The 18,556-nt window shown below is 45.2% G+C and overlaps 1 protein-coding gene across 3 annotated transcripts in view; it reads left to right on the top strand.

Moving 5' to 3' along the window:
- The window catches only part of ITSN2 (intersectin 2), a 72,780-nt gene that overhangs the window by 39,207 nt on the left and 15,017 nt on the right, over positions 1–18,556 (top strand). For all 3 annotated transcript variants that reach the window (XM_035110349.2, XM_035110351.2, XM_035110348.2), the window contains 4 exons: positions 1,260–1,305; positions 2,293–2,414; positions 4,908–5,004; positions 8,608–8,799. In XM_035110349.2, coding sequence (XP_034966240.1) covers positions 1,260–1,305; positions 2,293–2,414; positions 4,908–5,004; positions 8,608–8,799 — 457 coding nt within the window. The remainder of the gene's footprint in view (positions 1–1,259; positions 1,306–2,292; positions 2,415–4,907; positions 5,005–8,607; positions 8,800–18,556) is intronic.

Consider the following 18,556-nt stretch of genomic DNA (forward strand, 5'->3'; position numbering starts at 1 on the left):
TGCTGGGTCCTTTCCCTTCAGTGAGTGCCGGCTGGCGGCTCCCGAGCCCGAGGTTCTGCCTTCCGCTGGGGCTGCCAAGGAGCCTTGCAAGGGAGGAAAGGAGGCGAAGCCGGAGCCACCTCCACCGCCTCCTCCTCCTCCCCCTTTGCCACCGCTGCCTCTTCTCCCCGCTGCAGCGTCTCCCGGGTCCCGCATGCTGAAGCACGGGCAGATGAAGGGTCGCTCCGCAAAGGATCGGCCTGCCGCGGCTGCAGAGCGGAGCACCGAGCCAGCGGCCTAGCTTCTTCTTCTTCTTTTTTTTGCCCAGCCGAGGAGGCCTGCAGCCCCGCCGCCGGAATCGGCGGCTGCAGGGCGGAGTGCTCCGCAGCGCCGAGCGCTCGGAGCGCCCAGCAGCAGGCGGAGCGCCGAGCCAACAGCCTGGCCTCTTCCTGCCCCAGCCGAGGAGGTCTGCCGCCCCACCGCCGGAATCGGCAGCTGCAGAGCAGAGCGCTCCGCAGCGCCGAGTGCTCGGAACGCCATGCAGCGGGCGGAGTGCCGAGCCAGCGACCTGGCCTCTTCCTGGCCTGGCCGAGGAGACCTGCCGCCCCGCTGCTGGAATCGGCGGCTGCAGAGCGGAGCGCTCCGCAGCGCCGAGCGCTCGGAGCGCCCTGCAGCGGGCGGAGCGCCGAGCCAGCGGCCTGGCCTCTTCCTGGCCCAGCCGAGGAGACCTGCCGCCCCGCCGCTGGAATCGGCGGCTGCAGAGTGGAGCGCTCTGCAGCGCCGAGCCCCCGGCAGCGCTGGGCAGAGCAAAGAGCCAGTGGCCTGTCGCCTCGGTGCGTGGAACCTGCTGCTGCTGCAGCGCCACGCAGAGCGCCCAGCAGCACCATGCAGAGCACCCAGCAGCACCCCGAGCCCTCGGCCCGGCCCGGCTAAGGAGGCCTTAAGGTACCATAAAAACATAATTAAAAAAATAAGACATCCCCTGAAAATAAGACACCGTGTGTTTTTTTGAGGAAAAAAAGTTATAAGACGGTGTCTTAAAAAAGGGGAAACACGGTAGTTACTGCCCCTGGACCACTGAGTCAGAAAAAGAAGAGCTGCTGAAGGGTTTTCTTAAAACTATTTGCAAAACAGCAAGAAACACAGACACACTCCCTTATTTGTTAACCCCCCTCCTCCCCCAAGCAAGAGCATGTCAGCTGAGTAGGCTGTCACTAAGAAAGTTGAGTTGTGCTACTGCTACAGATTAAAGTGGATTGTTTTATTTCATTTTCTCGTAGAATTCTGCTACTGCTAGCAAAACAGGGACATTAAATAAAAAACCTGGTGAGTATTACCAGTTTTAGAGTACAGTGGTACCTCGCAAGACAAAATTAATTCGTTCCACGAGTTGTTTCGTGTTGCAAAAATTTCGTCTTGCGAAGTGCGGTTTCCCATAGGAATGCATTGAAATTTAATTAATGCGTTCCTATTGGGGGGGAGCGCAAAAAAAGACGCCGACTCACCCGCCACGGCTGGATGTTTTTAAGGGAAAGCGGGCACCTGAGCTGGACAGAGGGCCAGGCGGTGGTGGTGGTGGCGGCTTCACTGCTTTTGGCGTGGCGGTGGGGAGGCGCGGACGAGGCCTGCTGCTGGCTGCGCTACCCACCCGCAGCTCAGGGCGGTTCCAAAATGGCCGAGGGCCGAGCCCAGCCCACAGGCCTGAGCCCGTCTCCTCCAACCCTCATTGGCCAGCCAAGCCGGACTTGCAGTAGCGATTGGCTGCCTGGGAGACGGTTGCGTGTGTGGCGGAAGCCCGGCCCAAGATCCACGGCACGGCTGGGGAATGTGGAGAGCGGGGATGGCTGGCGGGGAAGGCCTGGGACCGGCGCTCAGGGCAGTCCAGGAGTGGGTGGAGCAGGCGGCGGTCAGCAGGCCAAGGTGCAAGGCGGGCGGGGAACACGGTGGCGGGCAGGCGGTTCCTGCCCTGGAGGCGGCAGCTTCACTTCTTTTGGCATGGTGGTGGGGAGACGCAGACGAGGCCGGCTGCGCTGCCCACTCCGGCCGGCCGGAGGGCCAGGCGGCGGCTTCACTTCCCGTCGCCGTCAGAATCCAAACCACGGCCTCTTCTGGAGCGCAGGGTGGCAAGGCTACTGTACTTCGTCTTGCGAAGCACGGGCATAGATGACTTCGTTTTGTGAGTCTTCACAAAAATCGCAAAACGTTTTCGTCTTGCAATTTTTCCGTTGCCCGAGGCGTTCGTCTTGTGAGGTACCGCTGTATGTTAGCTCATTGTAATGATTCAATTTTTCATGGATACTTGTCTCCTTTCAGAAATTGCTCAGGTTACGACAGCCTATACGGCGTCCGGAACAGAACAGCTGAGTCTTGCCCCAGGGCAGCTGATCCTTATTTTGAAGAAAAATTCTAGCGTATGGTGGCAGGGAGAACTGCAGGTAATAGGAAGGGGAATTATTGTACATTTGCCAAGCTAAGTAGGATTTCAGATTGGATGGGGGTGGAGTGTTGAGATTCCTGCATTGCTGGGGGTTGAACTAGACGGTCCTTGGGGTCCCTTCCAACTCTACAATTCCGTAACTCTAAAATTGAAACTTCCAGCTGAGTGAAACATGTATTTTCTACTGTGTATGGTTTCTACAGATGAAAAGCAAAAATGTGTTTTTAACAAAGATGCACTGACACTTCAAAAATAAATTTCTTCCTGACAGTAAGAGCTGTTCGGCAGTGGAATTTGCTGCCAAGGAGTGTGGTGGAATATCCTTCTTTGGAGGTCTTTAAGCAGAGGCTTGACAGGCATATGTCAAGAATGCTTTGATGGTGTTTCCTGCTTGGCAGGGGGTTGGACTGGATGGCCCTTGTGGTCTCTTCCAACTCTAGGATTCTATGATTCTATGAAATTTGGAAATTAAAGTGCTTTGAAAACAAGGGGGGAGCAAACAAAGCCCCATGTCATGTGTTTTTGTTTTTAAAGCACTTTTCATCCTGAAAGATAATCGGCCATCTTAAGATATACTGGCTTTGCATAATTGTGCTTACCACACACATTGGTCACTTTTAGTTACTTTGTGTGTTTATTCCAACTATTTATATCCCACTTATCACCCTGATATCATAGTCTGGTAGGAGAAACAGAAAAGCCCTAATGGTGGCAGGATTGTTGAGGTGGCATTTCCTGTCCTCCATGGTGGTGTAGCCCTTTGGGACCAGGGAGTGATGTTTACTGTGTAATGATTTATCCACAATGACTCCTATATATGCCACATAAATAGCAGTAAGTCAATATTTTCTATGATAACATTTGCATATCCCTAACCTTGCATATTTTTAAATTTTAGTATGCTCTCATAAGTTTGGCTTGCAAAAAGCTTGATGTGTTCTTATTAAAATCTAGGCCAGGCATCCCCAAACTGCGGCCCTCCAGATGTTTTGGCCTACAACTCCCATGATCCCTAGCTAACAGGACCAGTGGTCGGGGAAGATGGGAATTGTAGTCCAAAACATCTGGAGGGCTGAAGTTTGGGGGTGCCTGATCTAGGCGCCTTTTAATGTCATTCAGGCTATAAAACCCAGAGTGTCATGAAACTTAAAGGTAAAGGGACCCCTGACCATTAGATCCAGTTGCGAACGACACTGGGGTTACGGCGCTCATCTCGCTTTACTGGCCGAGGGAGCCAGCATGACTAAGCCACTTCTGGCAAACCAGAGCAGCGCACGTAAACACCATTTACCTTCCTGCCGGAGCGGTACCTTTTTATCTACTTGCACTTTGACGTGCTTTCAAACTGCTAGGTTGGCAGGAGCTTGGACCTAACAACGGGAGCTCACCCTGTCATGGGGATTCGAACTGCCAACCTTCTGATCAGCAAGCCCTAGCTCTGTGGTTTAACCCACAGCGCCATCCGCATCCCTATCATGTAACTTACCTGCAGTTAATTTCAGCTGATTTACTCACAGTACTTGCAACTGATGCTACTTTCCTCTGAGCTTTTAAGAAGCTGGGAAACTTAATAATAATAATAATAATAATAATAATAATAATAATAATAATAATAATAATAATATATTATTTATACCCCGCCCATCTGGCTGGGTTTCCCCAGCCACTCTGGGCGGCTTCCAACAGAAAAATAAAACACAATAATCTATTAAACATTAAAAGCCTCCCTGAACAGGGCTGCCTTCAGATGTCTTCTAAAAGTCTGGTAGTTGTTTTCCTCTTTGACATCTGTTGGGAGGGCAGGTGCCACCACCGAGAAGGCCCTCTGCCTAGTTCCCTGCAACTTGGCATCTCGCAACGAGGGAACCGCCAGAAGGCCCCTCGGTGCTGGACCTCAGTGTCCGGGCAGAACGATGGGGGTGGAGACGCTCCTTCAGGTATACTGGGACTACTTTAACTTATTTATTGCATATTGCATATATATTGCACCTTTCCTTGAAGGAGGTCAAGGTGGTCTACTTTGGGGAAGGGGAACTGGATCCAGCCACTTTGACAGGTGGGCATTGTGAGAACTGGTGACAACTTCAAATGGGCTCACCATCAGCACTGGTCGGCACTGATAGAAGCTCGGATTTAGATTCAAAGCATAACTGCAAGTAGGCATCTTCCACCTGCACATCAGGAAAGCTGGTCTCAATTTTTAAACATGTCCTATTGCAGGCACAATTTGAGTCCAAACTGTGCAGGCAATTCTGAGTGCACTTTTATGTTCACAGTTGCTCCTTTACAGCTGTGTCTTACCTGACATCTTTCCTGATATCCGTTGTGGGGCAGGCAAGTGTTGTTTGGGGAAAACAGCCTCATAAGCCAATTTAGGACCTGGCCAGACCCAATTAGGCCTCCAGGTTGGAGGTTCCCCAAGCTGGCCTGCTTGGTTCTTCCTTCTGTGGTTTGCATGTTGGCTGACAAAAGCTTAAAATTCTCCTTGCAGGCAAGAGGGAAAAAGAGGCAGAAAGGGTGGTTTCCTGCTACCCATGTGAAGCTGTTGGGTCCAAGCAATGAAAGGAATACACCGGCTACTTACCCAGGTGCGTGGCTAAAGCTTACTTTCCCTTGTGTTTAGATGTAGGGGTGAACCACGCAATATGCTGCATGTGTTGGCCCCAGTAGCTGTTTTTGTAAAAGGCAAACAGCTTCATGGCGCAGCAGTTCTGAGTGGAGAAGTAGCAGAGGGGAGGACTAAATGGTTTCTTTCTCAGTTGTTTCTGTGGAGTCATTTCCTCAAGCTGGGTTTTGCCATGTCCCCCAGTGTCTGTGCAGGGCATAGCTGAGGTAATTGAAGCTGCTTCCATGGGGAGAAATTCTGAGCACACTGTGCCAAGTGACAGTGAGCTCCTAAGCCCAGGCTTCCGTTTTTGGTGCTCATTCAGCCCTGGTCCAACACTTGAGCAGCCTTTCCTCTAAGTCACTTGGAATGGAGAGAGTTTGGCGTCATCCGCATCCTGTTGGCACTTTACCCCAAAACTCCAGATGACAGCTCCCAGTAACTTTATATAGTAACTTTATATAGATCCCAGTAACTTTATATAGATGTTACTTGATGGACAGGATGGCACCCTTCAGAACCCTACAGCTTAAAAGCCATGGGGCTAAGGATCTATCCCCTAAACTGTGTTTTAGAAGGATGTGGCCCTGCAGGTGGGAGTGAAACTACTGCAAATTTAGTCTCCCAACTCCCATCCTGCCAAGCCATCCCAGAAAGAGACTGTGGTCAACATTATTGAAAACCACTGACAAGAAACAGCTGGGAAGTACTCTGCAACCAGATGTGGAGAGCTGAGTCTTTTTGGGGCCCCTGCAGTTCCTTTCTCATTGCTTGTTTCTGATGTGTTCTTGCCTAATCAGTTCTGGGACACTTGAAAGGAGTACAGTTTTTACTAGCTTCTGAAAGAGGAGAAAGGAGATTTCTAGACTTCCACCCTGAGGTGGTTCTTCTTTCATTTCTAAAAAGTAGCTGGGACACAGAATTAATTTTCTTCAGTGATGGAGTGCTTAGAATAGAATAGAATAGAATAGAATAGAATAGATCTTTATTGTCATTGTCCCCTTGCGGGAACAACAAAATTTCTCCTGGGCCTAAAAAATAGGTATGAAATGACAAGTGGGCAACCTTCCTCTGTTACCAAATCATCCCCCTGTTACCTCCCTTCATCCATTGATATGAAGCCAGCTGGTTATGGCAATGGGGTGGGTGCTCTAGCAGGAGAAATAAAAGTACCATATTTTTCTGTGTGTGTAACACACCCCTGTGTATAAGACACCCCTATTTGGGGGGATTCTGGGGAAGATTGCCCAGTGTTGTTGAGCTTTTTTTATTTTTATTTTTTTCAAATAATATTTATTGATTTTCAAACATTACAAATTACAAAAATTCATAAAAACAAAAACAAAACAAACAAAAAACAAGAATAAAAACATAAAAAAGAAAAACATATCAATTCTAACATTTTAATTAACATTGTAGACTTCCTCGATTCCCCTTGCACTGGGTCCATTTTTAACTCCAAATTAAGCAATTTTCATTTATTATCTTAAATCATTCTAACACATTTTTTCATTATCTCACAACTATTTCTATCTATCTTCCACCCATAATTCCTTTTAGTCCAAATCTAAATTTATTTTCCCATCCATCCCATCCATCTATCCTCTATTTCTCCCCTTAGCCTCAAATTTATACCCAAAATTTTTCCATACATTCAAATATTATTTCTTTTATCATAATAACATTTAAACACTTAAATCTAATTCAGCCCCCCCTCCCCTGGACTCAGGGTCTCCCAGATGAATCAGCCAGTTCCAAAGGTCATTCCAGTTTCGGGCCATCTTGATCAGTCAAAAAAATAACATCCATTATTACCCCTCACCCCACTTTCACCACCTATCCACCACTCTCCGTTCTTCGTCCCCTGCTGCCTCCCCAATTTCCTAGCTGTTCCACAATACCATCCAACTACATTTCCACTTTTCAGCCCTGTCTCAATTTTGGTTCCCCTTAAGTTCTGGCCCCAGTATGGATCCTGTCCTCCCTCTCTCATTGGGAGGGCATTATTCCATGCCGGTTCTTCTTTGAAGGCTCTTTGAATCAAGCATGAGTCCTGTTCTCCCCCCCCCCCCTCACTGAGGGAACAATGTTCCATGCAGCTTCTTCTTCATCTTTAAATTCAATTACATTGTCTGTGGCTGATTATTGTTCATCTTGCTTCTCTTCATACTTTGTTGGGATTAGTCCTTTTTCACTTTCCGCACAGTTCTGTTTTATTTTATCAATCTGTATAGTATTCTGACGCAGTTCACTTTCAAAATCCAAAAGCAATTCCAAAAGTTCCTTTTGAAAGTCAATAAAGTCAGATGATGTTGTGTCTACTGACATCCTGGTCATCTCCAATTTCGTGGGAACAGCACAGATTACAGCAGGAAATGGCACATTTTGTATTTCCAAACTTCAGAAACAGAAATTATGCCCGATCTGGTTTCAAACTCTCATTTTAATTCTTCTTCATATCTTAAAACTCATATATCCATTTATGAAAAGAGCATCTGTCAAACGTCTTATTCACAACCTTATATTTTACGCTCTCTTCAATGTTGACAGTTTTCAGCCTCAAAGAGATAAACAAATTCCATCCTATTGTGATGTCATAATGGTGGCTCGCTGATCCCTCCAGGGACCCGACTCCAGCTTCCAGGGGGACTTTCCCCAGACCAAATTAAATAACCTTTACAGGGATTTTGCGAAGTTCAACTTTTCTCCCCTTTACCCTGCCTTAGGGTGAAAGTTTTAAGTCAGATTTTGGGTAATTAAAAACTTCCTGTCAGCTTCCTGGCTTCGGGCAAGCTATCTGTGTCTCAATTCGCTCAATGGGGGAAATCGACTTCCTTTTTTAATCTCCCGTGTCCAAATCTTTTCAATTGAAATTTTAAAAAGCATTTTCCTTTACTCACGGTGTCCAATGTTTTCAAATCCTTTGAATCTGGAAAAATCCACCACTCCACAGGCTGCCGGCTCGGAGCTTCACGTTGCGAGGGTAGCAGATTAACTCAAGGCTCCACATCTCCACTCTGCTCGCTCTCGGCTCCCTTAATAGGGCTTACTGTGGAGCGGAGGAGACAGAAAAAGGTGCTGCTGAGTCCCCACGTCTCCAGAACGCTCGATCTGGAGCTCTTTTGGGGGTCCGCGGCGCTCTCGTGGCTCCCCCCCTCCCTCAAAGCACTAGAGAATCTCGGAGCTCGAGATTCTCCTGCCGGTCAGCAATGGCGGTAGACCGGAAGTCGTTGTTGAGCTTTTTTTAGGGGGGATTGGCAAAGATCACTCACCCGCCAAACCTACGCTCACATTTGCATGCATCCCAAACGCAACCAATCGGCTGCTCAATTTCCACGGCAACAGCCAATAAACACCAGCCCTTGCCACAGCCACCAGTAGCCAATTACAGCAACAAATTTGACGTCCATGTATAAGACGCCCAATTTTCAACATTCTTTTTTTTGGGGGGGGTCTAGTCTTATACACGGAAAAGTATGGTACTTTCCCTCTGCTTTGGAAAGGACCTGGAATTCTGAAAGAATGCTGGGTATCTTTGCTGATTCAGGATAACACAGCTGCTATTGTGGGTTTCTATTTCTTCTAGTGTGTCAAGTGATAGCAATGTATGACTACAGGGCAAACAATGAAGACGAGCTCAGTTTCTCCAAGGGGCAGCTTATCAACGTACTGAATAAAGAAGATGCAGATTGGTGGCAAGGAGAGATCAATGGCTCTTCAGGCCTCTTTCCTTCAAATTATGTTAAAATGACCACAGACTGTGACCCAAGTCAGCAATGTAAGTGAAATTTGTTTAATGCATCAATTCATTTGTTTTCTCAGCTCACATGCTTGTAGTTCAGGATCATTATTATCATTGTTATTATCAGAGAGTTCTAGTTCACCAGAACATCCTTCAGTCACTTCATTCAGATCCACAGGTAGATGCACATGTTTGCCTTTTTCCTGTGTGTTCAGCAGCCGCGGCTGCATTTCCCTGTAGTAGTAGTAGTAGTAGTAGTAGTAGTAGTACAGTGGTACCTTGGTTCTCAAACTTAATCCGTTCCAGAAGTCTGTTCCAAAGCCAAAGCATTCTAAAACCAAGACGTGCTTTCCCATAAAAAGTAATGCAAAATGGATTAATCCGTTCCAGATAATTAAAAACAACCCCTAAAACAGCAATTCAACATGAATTTTACTATCTAATGAGACCATTGATCCATAAAATGAAAGCAATAAACCAGGCTGCAATCTACTACCCAGGATCAAAAACTGGCAGTGATCTACCCATTGCCATTGGAGGGCCGAGGTGGTGGTGGAGTTTAAGGGGGGCAGACACAAATTGGAGGGACAAGGACCGCGTGTGGGGAAGGAGGTGGTTAACTGGATGCGGGGAAGGGGAATTTAAGTGGGGGGGAGGAAAGGGAGGCAAAAGTTCTCTCCCCCCGCCCAAGCCAGCCCTCCCCCCCCCAAGCAGCTTGCTTGCTCATTCTCCCCCCTGCATGCTTTTTGGCATCTGCCCATGCTCCCCATGCTCCTGGGCGAGTCCCAGGGATTCTTGCCTCCACTTTGGGTTGCATGACAAAGTGGCAGCCGCAGGCCGGTCAAGGCGGTGCTGCCTGCGCACCCCTGGCATGGTGACACCAGGATGCGTGCAGCACCGGAGCGTGAAGAGGAGGAGGAGGAAGCGACGGCTGCTCTCAGCTAGAGATACACAACCAGACTCTATCTCCAGGCACTGTGATCATCTGCCAGGGATTCACATATTTTTGCCAACCTTCATGTCATGTTTGCAGACATTTTTGTAACACAGAGTTGGTCTGTCAATGGGTCTGGTGTCTGAAGCCATCTCCCCTCCTAGAGCGGGTCCTTGGGGATCTTGCCATCTTCCGTTCTGTGAACATGACCAAGCCAGTGTAGATGTCATTGATACAGAAGTACAAACATGCTGGGAATGTGGGATTTGGGAGAGCACATTTTTGCTTGAGGCCTGTCCTGCCATGTGATGACCAAAATCTTCCTGAAGCAATGCATGTGGAAGGTATTGAGGCGTCGCTCCTAGCAGTTGTAAGTTGTCCATGACTCTTTATTACCGTTCTTTATAATGAAGGCATCTGAGGATGAGCTGTTTTACTGGACAGTCGTGCTTATTCTCATGGAAGGGTGCAATCTTTTTGTGAAGCTTTTGTGAAGCTTAGGCAGACATCCTACCTTGGGGAGCCGTGTCAAGAGTCTTTTTTGGCTGATGAGGTCAGGTCTATGAAGGCGATATACAAGGGGCATCTCTGTTCTCGGCATTTCTCCTGTAGCTGGCGCAGTGAGAGAATCAGACAGCTGTTGACCTCGGCTCTAAAGCTGCATTGTGACCCAGGATAGACCCTGTCAGGGAATGACTGTAATCTCTTGAGAAATACATTAGTGAAGGCTTTCCTCATGGTGCTCAGCAGGGAGATCTCACGGTAGTTGTTACAGTCTTGATGGTCGCTTTTGTTCACAATGCTGGAGTTCTGCATGTCGCGTGGCATGGATCCTTGTTCCCAACACTGCAAGTGGTTTTGTGGAGGTGCGTCATGAGGGAAGAATTTGAGCCAGCTTTCAGCTCTTCTGCTGGGATTCTCTCCTGTCTTACTGGACTGGCTGGACAAAGAGAAGTGGTCGGAGGCACCAGCCAGGGAAGCCTCCTATGAGGAAGGCTCAGAGCCTGGGGTGTGGTGGTGGGACAAATGAGAGGATGGAGGGGGGCAGAAGGGTTGGAAGCTGAAGAAGCAACAGGCTGGAGTGAGAAAGAAGAGCCAGATGCAGAAAGCAGTGCAGACTCAGCACATGAAGCAGATAAGGAGGGACCAGCAGCTGCAGACGCATACATGGAGTTTGCCTGTCCTACTGTAGTTGGCTCCCCTCCCCGCTTGTCTCCAAGGTCAGGGAGAGCTTTGCACATAGCAGAAGAAAGAGCACAGGTGGCCCCTCCCCAGCATAATTTAAGGCTTCTTGGGAGACATCTGGCAGGGAGGAGACTTGGGGGGGGGGGAAGTAGGAGATAGCTCCCACCCAGTGCTGTCTGTCAACTTGCCCTTTTTTGCGGGAAATTCCCTTATTCAGCGCCCTTACTTTCCTATCTGGGAGTTGACAGCACAATAGGATTTCCTTATCTTCAAATCCGGAGGTTGACAGCTATGCAGTCCCACCGTGGATGAAGAGCCAGGTGAAAATCTGTGATTGTCTCACTTTGTACCATGAATCTGTGCAGGTGCCTCAAGACTCTCTAGATATTAGGGAGTATTGTTCTGTTGGAGGAACACCATAAACATTTTTCAAATGTCAAAAGCCCACTGAGCAATCTTAGAAATTTTCCTGCTTCCCTTATTCTCCAGTTAAGCAGTTGGCAGCCTTGTAAAGCTGAGCCATTTAGTATTGGACAGATAGTAAAAATCAGCAGCGCATTATTTGCCCATATCGTTTTCATTGAAAACATCACAAAGCAATGAGGCATGGTAATTCCTTGTTAATAAGAAATTGTTTTTCTCTGCCATCTGATTGGCTCCTTGCAAGGTTTCACTCAGAAAATCTAGTTGTGGTCTTTTATCTCTAATTTTCTTTTCTTTTGTATTTTTTAAGGATCCCATGTTGTCTTCCAGTGTGAAAGCACCTCAGAGACCCACTATCCAACTTTGACTATAGCATGGAGGCAGGTGGACAGCCTGCTCAGATCTCTCTGAAACAATTGATTTGCTTCGCTTCAATATTAAATCCACTCAAGACTTCAAATTTTGTTCTGTATTGTACAGTTACAGTTTCTGCAAACTGACTAGATAGTGGGTCTTTGTGTGGCTTTCTGCACTGTCCTATCTTGTTCTCTCTACTCCCTTTATTTAGGAACAATTAGTGCACTTGTCAAGGTATCTCTTGATGTGGTGCAGCGTTAGGCACACAAAGACCTACTACTGATTGTACTGTTTCACCTGCTTAGTTGTGCTCTTGGGATGTTGCACCTTTCTTGATTTGTGGTTTGCTGATCTCTCCCCATGCACTTCATGTATGATTCTGGACACGATGACTGGGCTATTGAACCGAAAAGGAACAGAGGTGGAATAAAACTTGGTGTGCTTCTTATGCACTTTACACTTCCACTGTATCTGCTGGCTTTCAGATCTTAAAACTCTTTTGTCTGACTCAAACACCAACTTGTCTGTAACATGCTTCTTTATATATGGATTTTGAGAAAAGTCTCTATCTCTCTAAAAACCCATTTTATTATGTGTTAAAGTAGAGAGCAAACCCGAACCACACCTATTTTGGTGGGCATTGTTTTTTATGTGGTCCCATTTTAGATTGAAAAGAGATGTGGGGAAAGGTCTCTCTTCTGTTCCTCCCACTGCTCCTGACAACACCATTAGGAGCCTAATGGGCTTTGGGCTCTTAGGCTTGGCTCATCCCTTGCCAGATGCATCAGTGCTGATCCTTCAGGTGATGCTGGGTGCGGGGAGCAGCAGGGGAGGGAGGGGAGGGCCAGTCAGCTACTGGATGGGGGCAAGCTTCTAGGCCCCATTGTGTTCCCAGGGGTGTAAGAAGGAGCACGACAGGACCCCCAGGCCTTTCTCTCAGCTGCTCCTCTTCCTTTTCCAACCCAACTTCACATTACTTAGTATAGAGTCCCATGCAGCATGGTGGGCTGCAGAGAGACCCCCGGACACCCCTGCACCAACGCTATTTGGCCAGGTTTTCCATCTGAAAGCTGGTTGAGGGCAGCAAGTGGCTTGAAGCATGGAGATTATTAGGAGCCTGGAGGCTCCGCTCCAACTTGCCCTCTCGCAACGGTTCTTCCTGGATAAAAACAAAATGCCTCTGTGATTCAGTGACACATACTTAAATGTGATGTGTAGTGGAACCCTGAGAAACAGCAAGCTATTTCCTTTTAACATTCTATAGCTACACTTAGTGCCAAAGTTAACTATCTCTAACAATAAAACATGGTTCTAGATTCAGGTAGGTAGCCGTGTTGGTCTGACGCAGTAGAAATATATAAAGAAATAAAAAAATTGTCCAGTAGCACCTTAGAGACCAACTAAGATTGTTCTTGGTATGAGCTTTCGTGTGCATGCACACTTTCAGATACACAGATAAAACATGGTATTAATGTTGTCTCATACTGAATATTTTATAGATCTGCAATTGGCCTCTGGCAATTTCCTAGTCAATGACACTGTCAAAACGAGATTCCTACTGAGAGCTGCTATTATTATTATTATTAATTATTATTATTATCCTGCAGCCGTTCAAATATCAGTTGAAGTTCCCTGTTTCTGCCTCTCCCTCTCCCTTGGAAGGGGAGGATAGGATGGCAAGATAGATCTAGAACAGAGGCAGTCTGACAGAATGGCCCTTTTCACCAAATTTAGTACATATCCACAAGTGATTGGATCCCCAGTTTTAGGGAAATTTCCATTTAGATTGGTCATTTTAAGGCATCATTAAGCTAACATGTGGTAGAGTAGTATTTTGGTTGTAATTCTTTAGTGATTTAAATATGTTATTTTCTATCATGCATACCACTTCAGTAATTTAACTTCTTTACGATTACGGAATGTCTTGGGGAAAGCTAGTATTTTTTTAAAGGATGACAATTTTGTTAGGCAATTAATTGAGGTAAGACAATTAATTTCTTAGAATTTGAGAGTGCAAGCAACAATTGTGATATGTGCAATCTGAAATGTTTACAGTTTGGATATGCAAAACTTAGGCGGTACTATCAAAAAGTGTTAATTTCATTAACTCGGAAGTATTTTGTTCAGCATTCTAACAGTGTAATCCTGTTACTTGGAAAAGAGTTCCATTTAAGTTTGTTTAGGGTTCTCACCTCAATAAAATGAATATTATGTATTCTTAATAGACTTTTATCAAAGAAAGAAAGAAGGAAAGAAAAAGATTCCTGTATATACTTTTATCAAGTAACAGATTGTGGGGAGGGTTTTATGTGCAATTCAGGAGAGTTATGTGCCTCAATAAATTATGAATGGGTTTTCTCTTACTTGTGTTTTCCTGTGATCATATCTCAAAGAATCAAATTATCAATATTGGTTGTTCAGCTGGTTCCCCCTCCCGTCTTTCTGCTGGATAGTGGACATTTAGCAAATGTTATGATGCTATATCAATAAAAATGCTAATTGTGCAGTATTGCATCCTCTTCTCACAAACTGTGATTGCGGCTTAGCAACTTTCAGCCAAAAGATCTCTGATGTGCTCTTCTGGAAATGTTTCTAATCCAAAGTCCAGCCTTCCAGCCCCACATGGCGACTTGACGGGCTGGAGCTCTCTGTTTATAGCATCTCAATCACGAAGTTCATCAAGCCCTTGGCAGACTTCAAACATTGGTGCTGCCATTTTTGCTGACCTGAATTTAGCCACATACAAGGGTTCAGACAAAATCTGAGTTCCCAGTAACTTGTGAAAGGGTTTTGTTTTCTGTTTTTTATTTGTTGGCTAATCATTCAGAAACTGCTGATCAAACCAATTTAGTTGCTGGATGAATTATCTTTGAAAAGTCCTGCCTGCTGAATTGCAGGGTGAGATTAAAGAACCTCTTCATGCCAACTGTTAGAAGAAAAGCCAAAAACATAAAGCTTTTAAATCCATACACTGTATTGAGTAGAGTTTTTAAACTCCTGCACCCCAGAGAGCAGTAATTTAACAATTGCCTATTTACAAATGCATATCAGGCAGCTCTGACAGTTCCAAAAGTTTCTAGGTTGCCTCTGCTTTTCAAACCAAAAGCCAAACGTTCTGGCAGACAGACTTACTGTAGCTTTTAGGTGTGCATACATTGGGCTCTCTGAACTGTAGGCCTTTCGCTTTAAATACAAATGGCTTTGTTCTTGCAGATTACTTTGGGTACCTGTTATTGTTATGTCTACCCACTTGTGCAACAGAATAAGCTTTCCCTCCTCACCTTGCATCCTTGCACTCCCAAAATCTCCCTCTGAGGCAGATTTTGGTAGTATGCTTTTTGGGTGTGGTGGGGTGAGAACAAGAGGAGAATTAGCCAAAGAGTAGGATGCCCATAAAGATCTCACAAAAGTAAGGGGGGAATTAGGAATTGAGGGTTCTTGGCTAAACCTGGAAATTACAACCCAGCCTAATTAAGAGTTCTGGAGAACTCAAAAGATGGTTCATGATTTTGTGGATATTTTGGATGGGCACCTAAGCAGCTAGAAAACTACAATTTTTATTTTATTTTATAGTTCAACATAAAATGATTGAACCACATCATCAAATTGTGATTTGTTTTAACAGTTATACCAGGACTTGAGGCTTTGTGCTCCTTCTATGCAATCCAACCATAAACTGATGTCAATCAATCTGTTACAAGAATGCTGACAGACGTATGATTTGTAGTGGTGTTTTTGGCTGCCACAACATGCTGCTGCTTTACAGTGCAATCTTGCGCATGTGTCCTCATGGATGAGCCCCGTCGAGATCAGTTGGGTTGCTTCCAGTTAAAGATGCATTTTGACTGCAATTCTTTACACACCTGAGAGCAAGATCCTCTAAACTCGACGAGTCTTAAGTCTAAGGACACATAAATAGGGTTGTATTCCTTTTATGAGCTATGTTAAATTCTTACATATTATAGTGTTGTATGCTGCCTTAATAACTTTTTTCTTCTTGGACTCTGTAGTATTTGAAATAATGTTTAGTGTCTCACCACGCAAGCACAGCATATGCTGTATATGAGATTATGGTTATTTGTTTTTGTTTTTTGAAAACTGGAAATAACTATGCAAAAATACTTTATTAAAGAGACACACAAAGTTATATGCTTGTGTATGATTTCTTTTCCATTACGGTTAGCCTAATTAAATTTATCTCTGGGCGTGGAGAGCTATTGTGCTAGAGTGGTTCAGTGGTCAAACTAGGAGGGTCAGACCGTGTTGACAGTGTCAGTAACTCGACTTACCTTACTCAAAGAGTTGTGTCTCTAGAGATGGTGAGCTGTCACTGCCAGCCAGCAGAGTCAAGGGGGTTTCTCCCAGCTCCCATCAGGCTCAGCCAAGTGTGCTCAAATGTGCACTCAGTGACTGATGGCTCAATTCTAACCATGAAAGCCCTCTTGAATTCAGTGGTGCTTACTCCCAGGGGAATGGAGCTAGGATTGCACCCAAAGATAGCAACTGTTTCAACAAAACAACTATAAAGGCCCCATTTCTTCATGCACCAGTGGGTTGAATTTAATTGGTTAATAGTTTTGCGTCAATATGTTAGACCTTTCTAAGATTTAGAAAACTTGGGTTATGGAAGAGGTTAAGGTTAAAGGGTCATGGAAAGCTTGATGATTCCCCTACAATTTGGTTCCACTTTTCTTTGTCGGTTATCCTTTGAGAAAGAAATGGAAAATGTTTCTAGTAGCAATTGTACTGGGGAAAGTTGAAAGCTTTCCCCACAGTTCAGGTTTGCAGCATGGAGGTTCTTACAGAGCCAATATGCTGAGGCCAAGTCAGCAGAGGCCAAGTCAGCACCTGTTACCACCTTTGACGGGGCTTCGGAGAAACCTGGATGGAGACAGCTTGCCCTCCACTGCCCAGGCCGAGGTAACCTCGCAAGTTTATTGCAATACATTGCATATGGGCCTCTGAAAATGGTTCTGAAACGTTTGGCTGGATTAGGGCTGCAAGAGGGCTTTGTAGGATTCCCTGGTTTCCAGTACAGCAGGGGTACAATTAAACTTGACTCTTTAAACATCACGATAGCAAATTGCATTTACTGCCCGTCAGTAAGTTGCTTTGCTCATCAAGGAATAACTGTGTGCTTTACTAAGACAATATGTGAGTTTTTCGATGGAAACGAACGTGTATTATATGCCTGGGAGTCTGAGGGCTTATATAGACTGTCCTTTCAGAGCTATTCACAACCACCTGTAAATTGCAAAGTAATACAGTCAAGACAGGGGTTGAAAAATGTAAAACCACATTCTGGATGTATCCATGAAGCACACAAACTTCTAGAACATTTGAACTTTGCTGACGTGATAAAGACAAAGAATATTGTTGATGGACTGAATTTAAAGCCATTTAAATACTATATGCAATGTATATCCTGTTGTAAGAATAAGATAAAGGTTGCACGCAAGGGTAAATGCTCAGACAGAAAAGTATCAGGGCCATTTGAGCACGTGCATTGTGATTTAGTTGAGCCACTCCCACCATCATTAGGAGGTTCAAAGTATTGGTTAACTCTGATAGATCAGTATAGTAAATTTTCCTGGGTTTATACAATTGCTGAGAAGTCACAAGCATTTGAGAAGTATAAAGTTTTTTGCAACTGGGTAAGAACACACTTTAACAAACCTATAAGGAATCTTTTTTCTGACTGGGGAGAATTTGTTTCTGAAGAGTTTGAGCGTTTCCTGGAAGCGCAGGAGTTATCTTGCCCCCGAAGTCCTTTCCAGAATGGGCTTGTTGAGGTTGTGCAATGTGACTTGCAGGCAGGTGTTAAAACTTATCTGTATGATGCTAATTTGCCCAAAGGGTTTGGGGCTGAAGCTCTCATTGCCTATTGTTATGTGAAGAACCGCAGTTATCATTCTGGTTTAGATGTCACTCCTTATGAAATGTTGTTTGGAAAACGCCCTAACCTAAAATATCTACGCATTTGGGGTTCAAATCTTATCATGCATTACCCTGCTATTCAGAAATTGGATGAGCATAGTGCTCAGGGAAGATTAATGGGCTACCAGGAGTTTATATACCAGCCACTGGCATGTTTCATATAACCAGAAGCATAATCCCAACTGTAAATTGGAATGCAGTTGCTGTTTTCCAAGATACTTATGGTATAGATGATACTGAGGAGGAAATAGAAGTAGCAAGAGAAGAAGGAGCAGCAGGGGATAGTGGTGATGCTGAAGACAGAAAACCTGTTGGGTCTGGTGATTTATTTGAAATTTTAAAGCTACAGACACCCGAGCGGAGGTTAAGTTCTTTTGAGTTTCCCGATCGTAAACGAAGCCCTCAGGAGTTTCAGCAGTCCGACAAAAATGATTCAAATCTGAGACTAGTAGTTCAAACGGTTCCACTGAGTCTGAAGGGTCAAGTTCTCCTTCTGGACTCAGACGGTCAGGTAGAAAGAGACAAGAGCCTAAACGTTTTGCAAATGAACAGTTTAACACTGTGTATGCCAAGAAGGCAATTTTTGAGCCTAAAAGCTACCATGAAGTTCAAAACTTACCTAAGCAAGGAACTGTGAATTGGTATAAAGCAATGGATTCTGAGATAACTTCTTTAAAAGAGCATAACACTTGGTCTCTTGTACCACAAACCCCAGATATGAGAGTAATTGACTCAAAGTGGGTTTATAAAGTTAAAATGAATGACAAGAATGAAGTGGTAAGGTACAAAGCAAGATTAGTAGCCAGGGGATTTCAACAAGTTCCAGGCGAGGATTATGATTTATGTTACTCACCAAGTGTAAAATATGAGACAGTTAAGCTTTTGTTAAAAGACGCATCCCAGCGTGGACATTCTGTTTATCATTTAGATATAAAAACTGCATATTTGTTTGCAGAT

The sequence above is a fragment of the Zootoca vivipara genome, chromosome 3, assembly GCF_963506605.1.
Source record: "Zootoca vivipara chromosome 3, rZooViv1.1, whole genome shotgun sequence".
Classification (NCBI taxonomy): domain Eukaryota; kingdom Metazoa; phylum Chordata; class Lepidosauria; order Squamata; family Lacertidae; genus Zootoca; species Zootoca vivipara.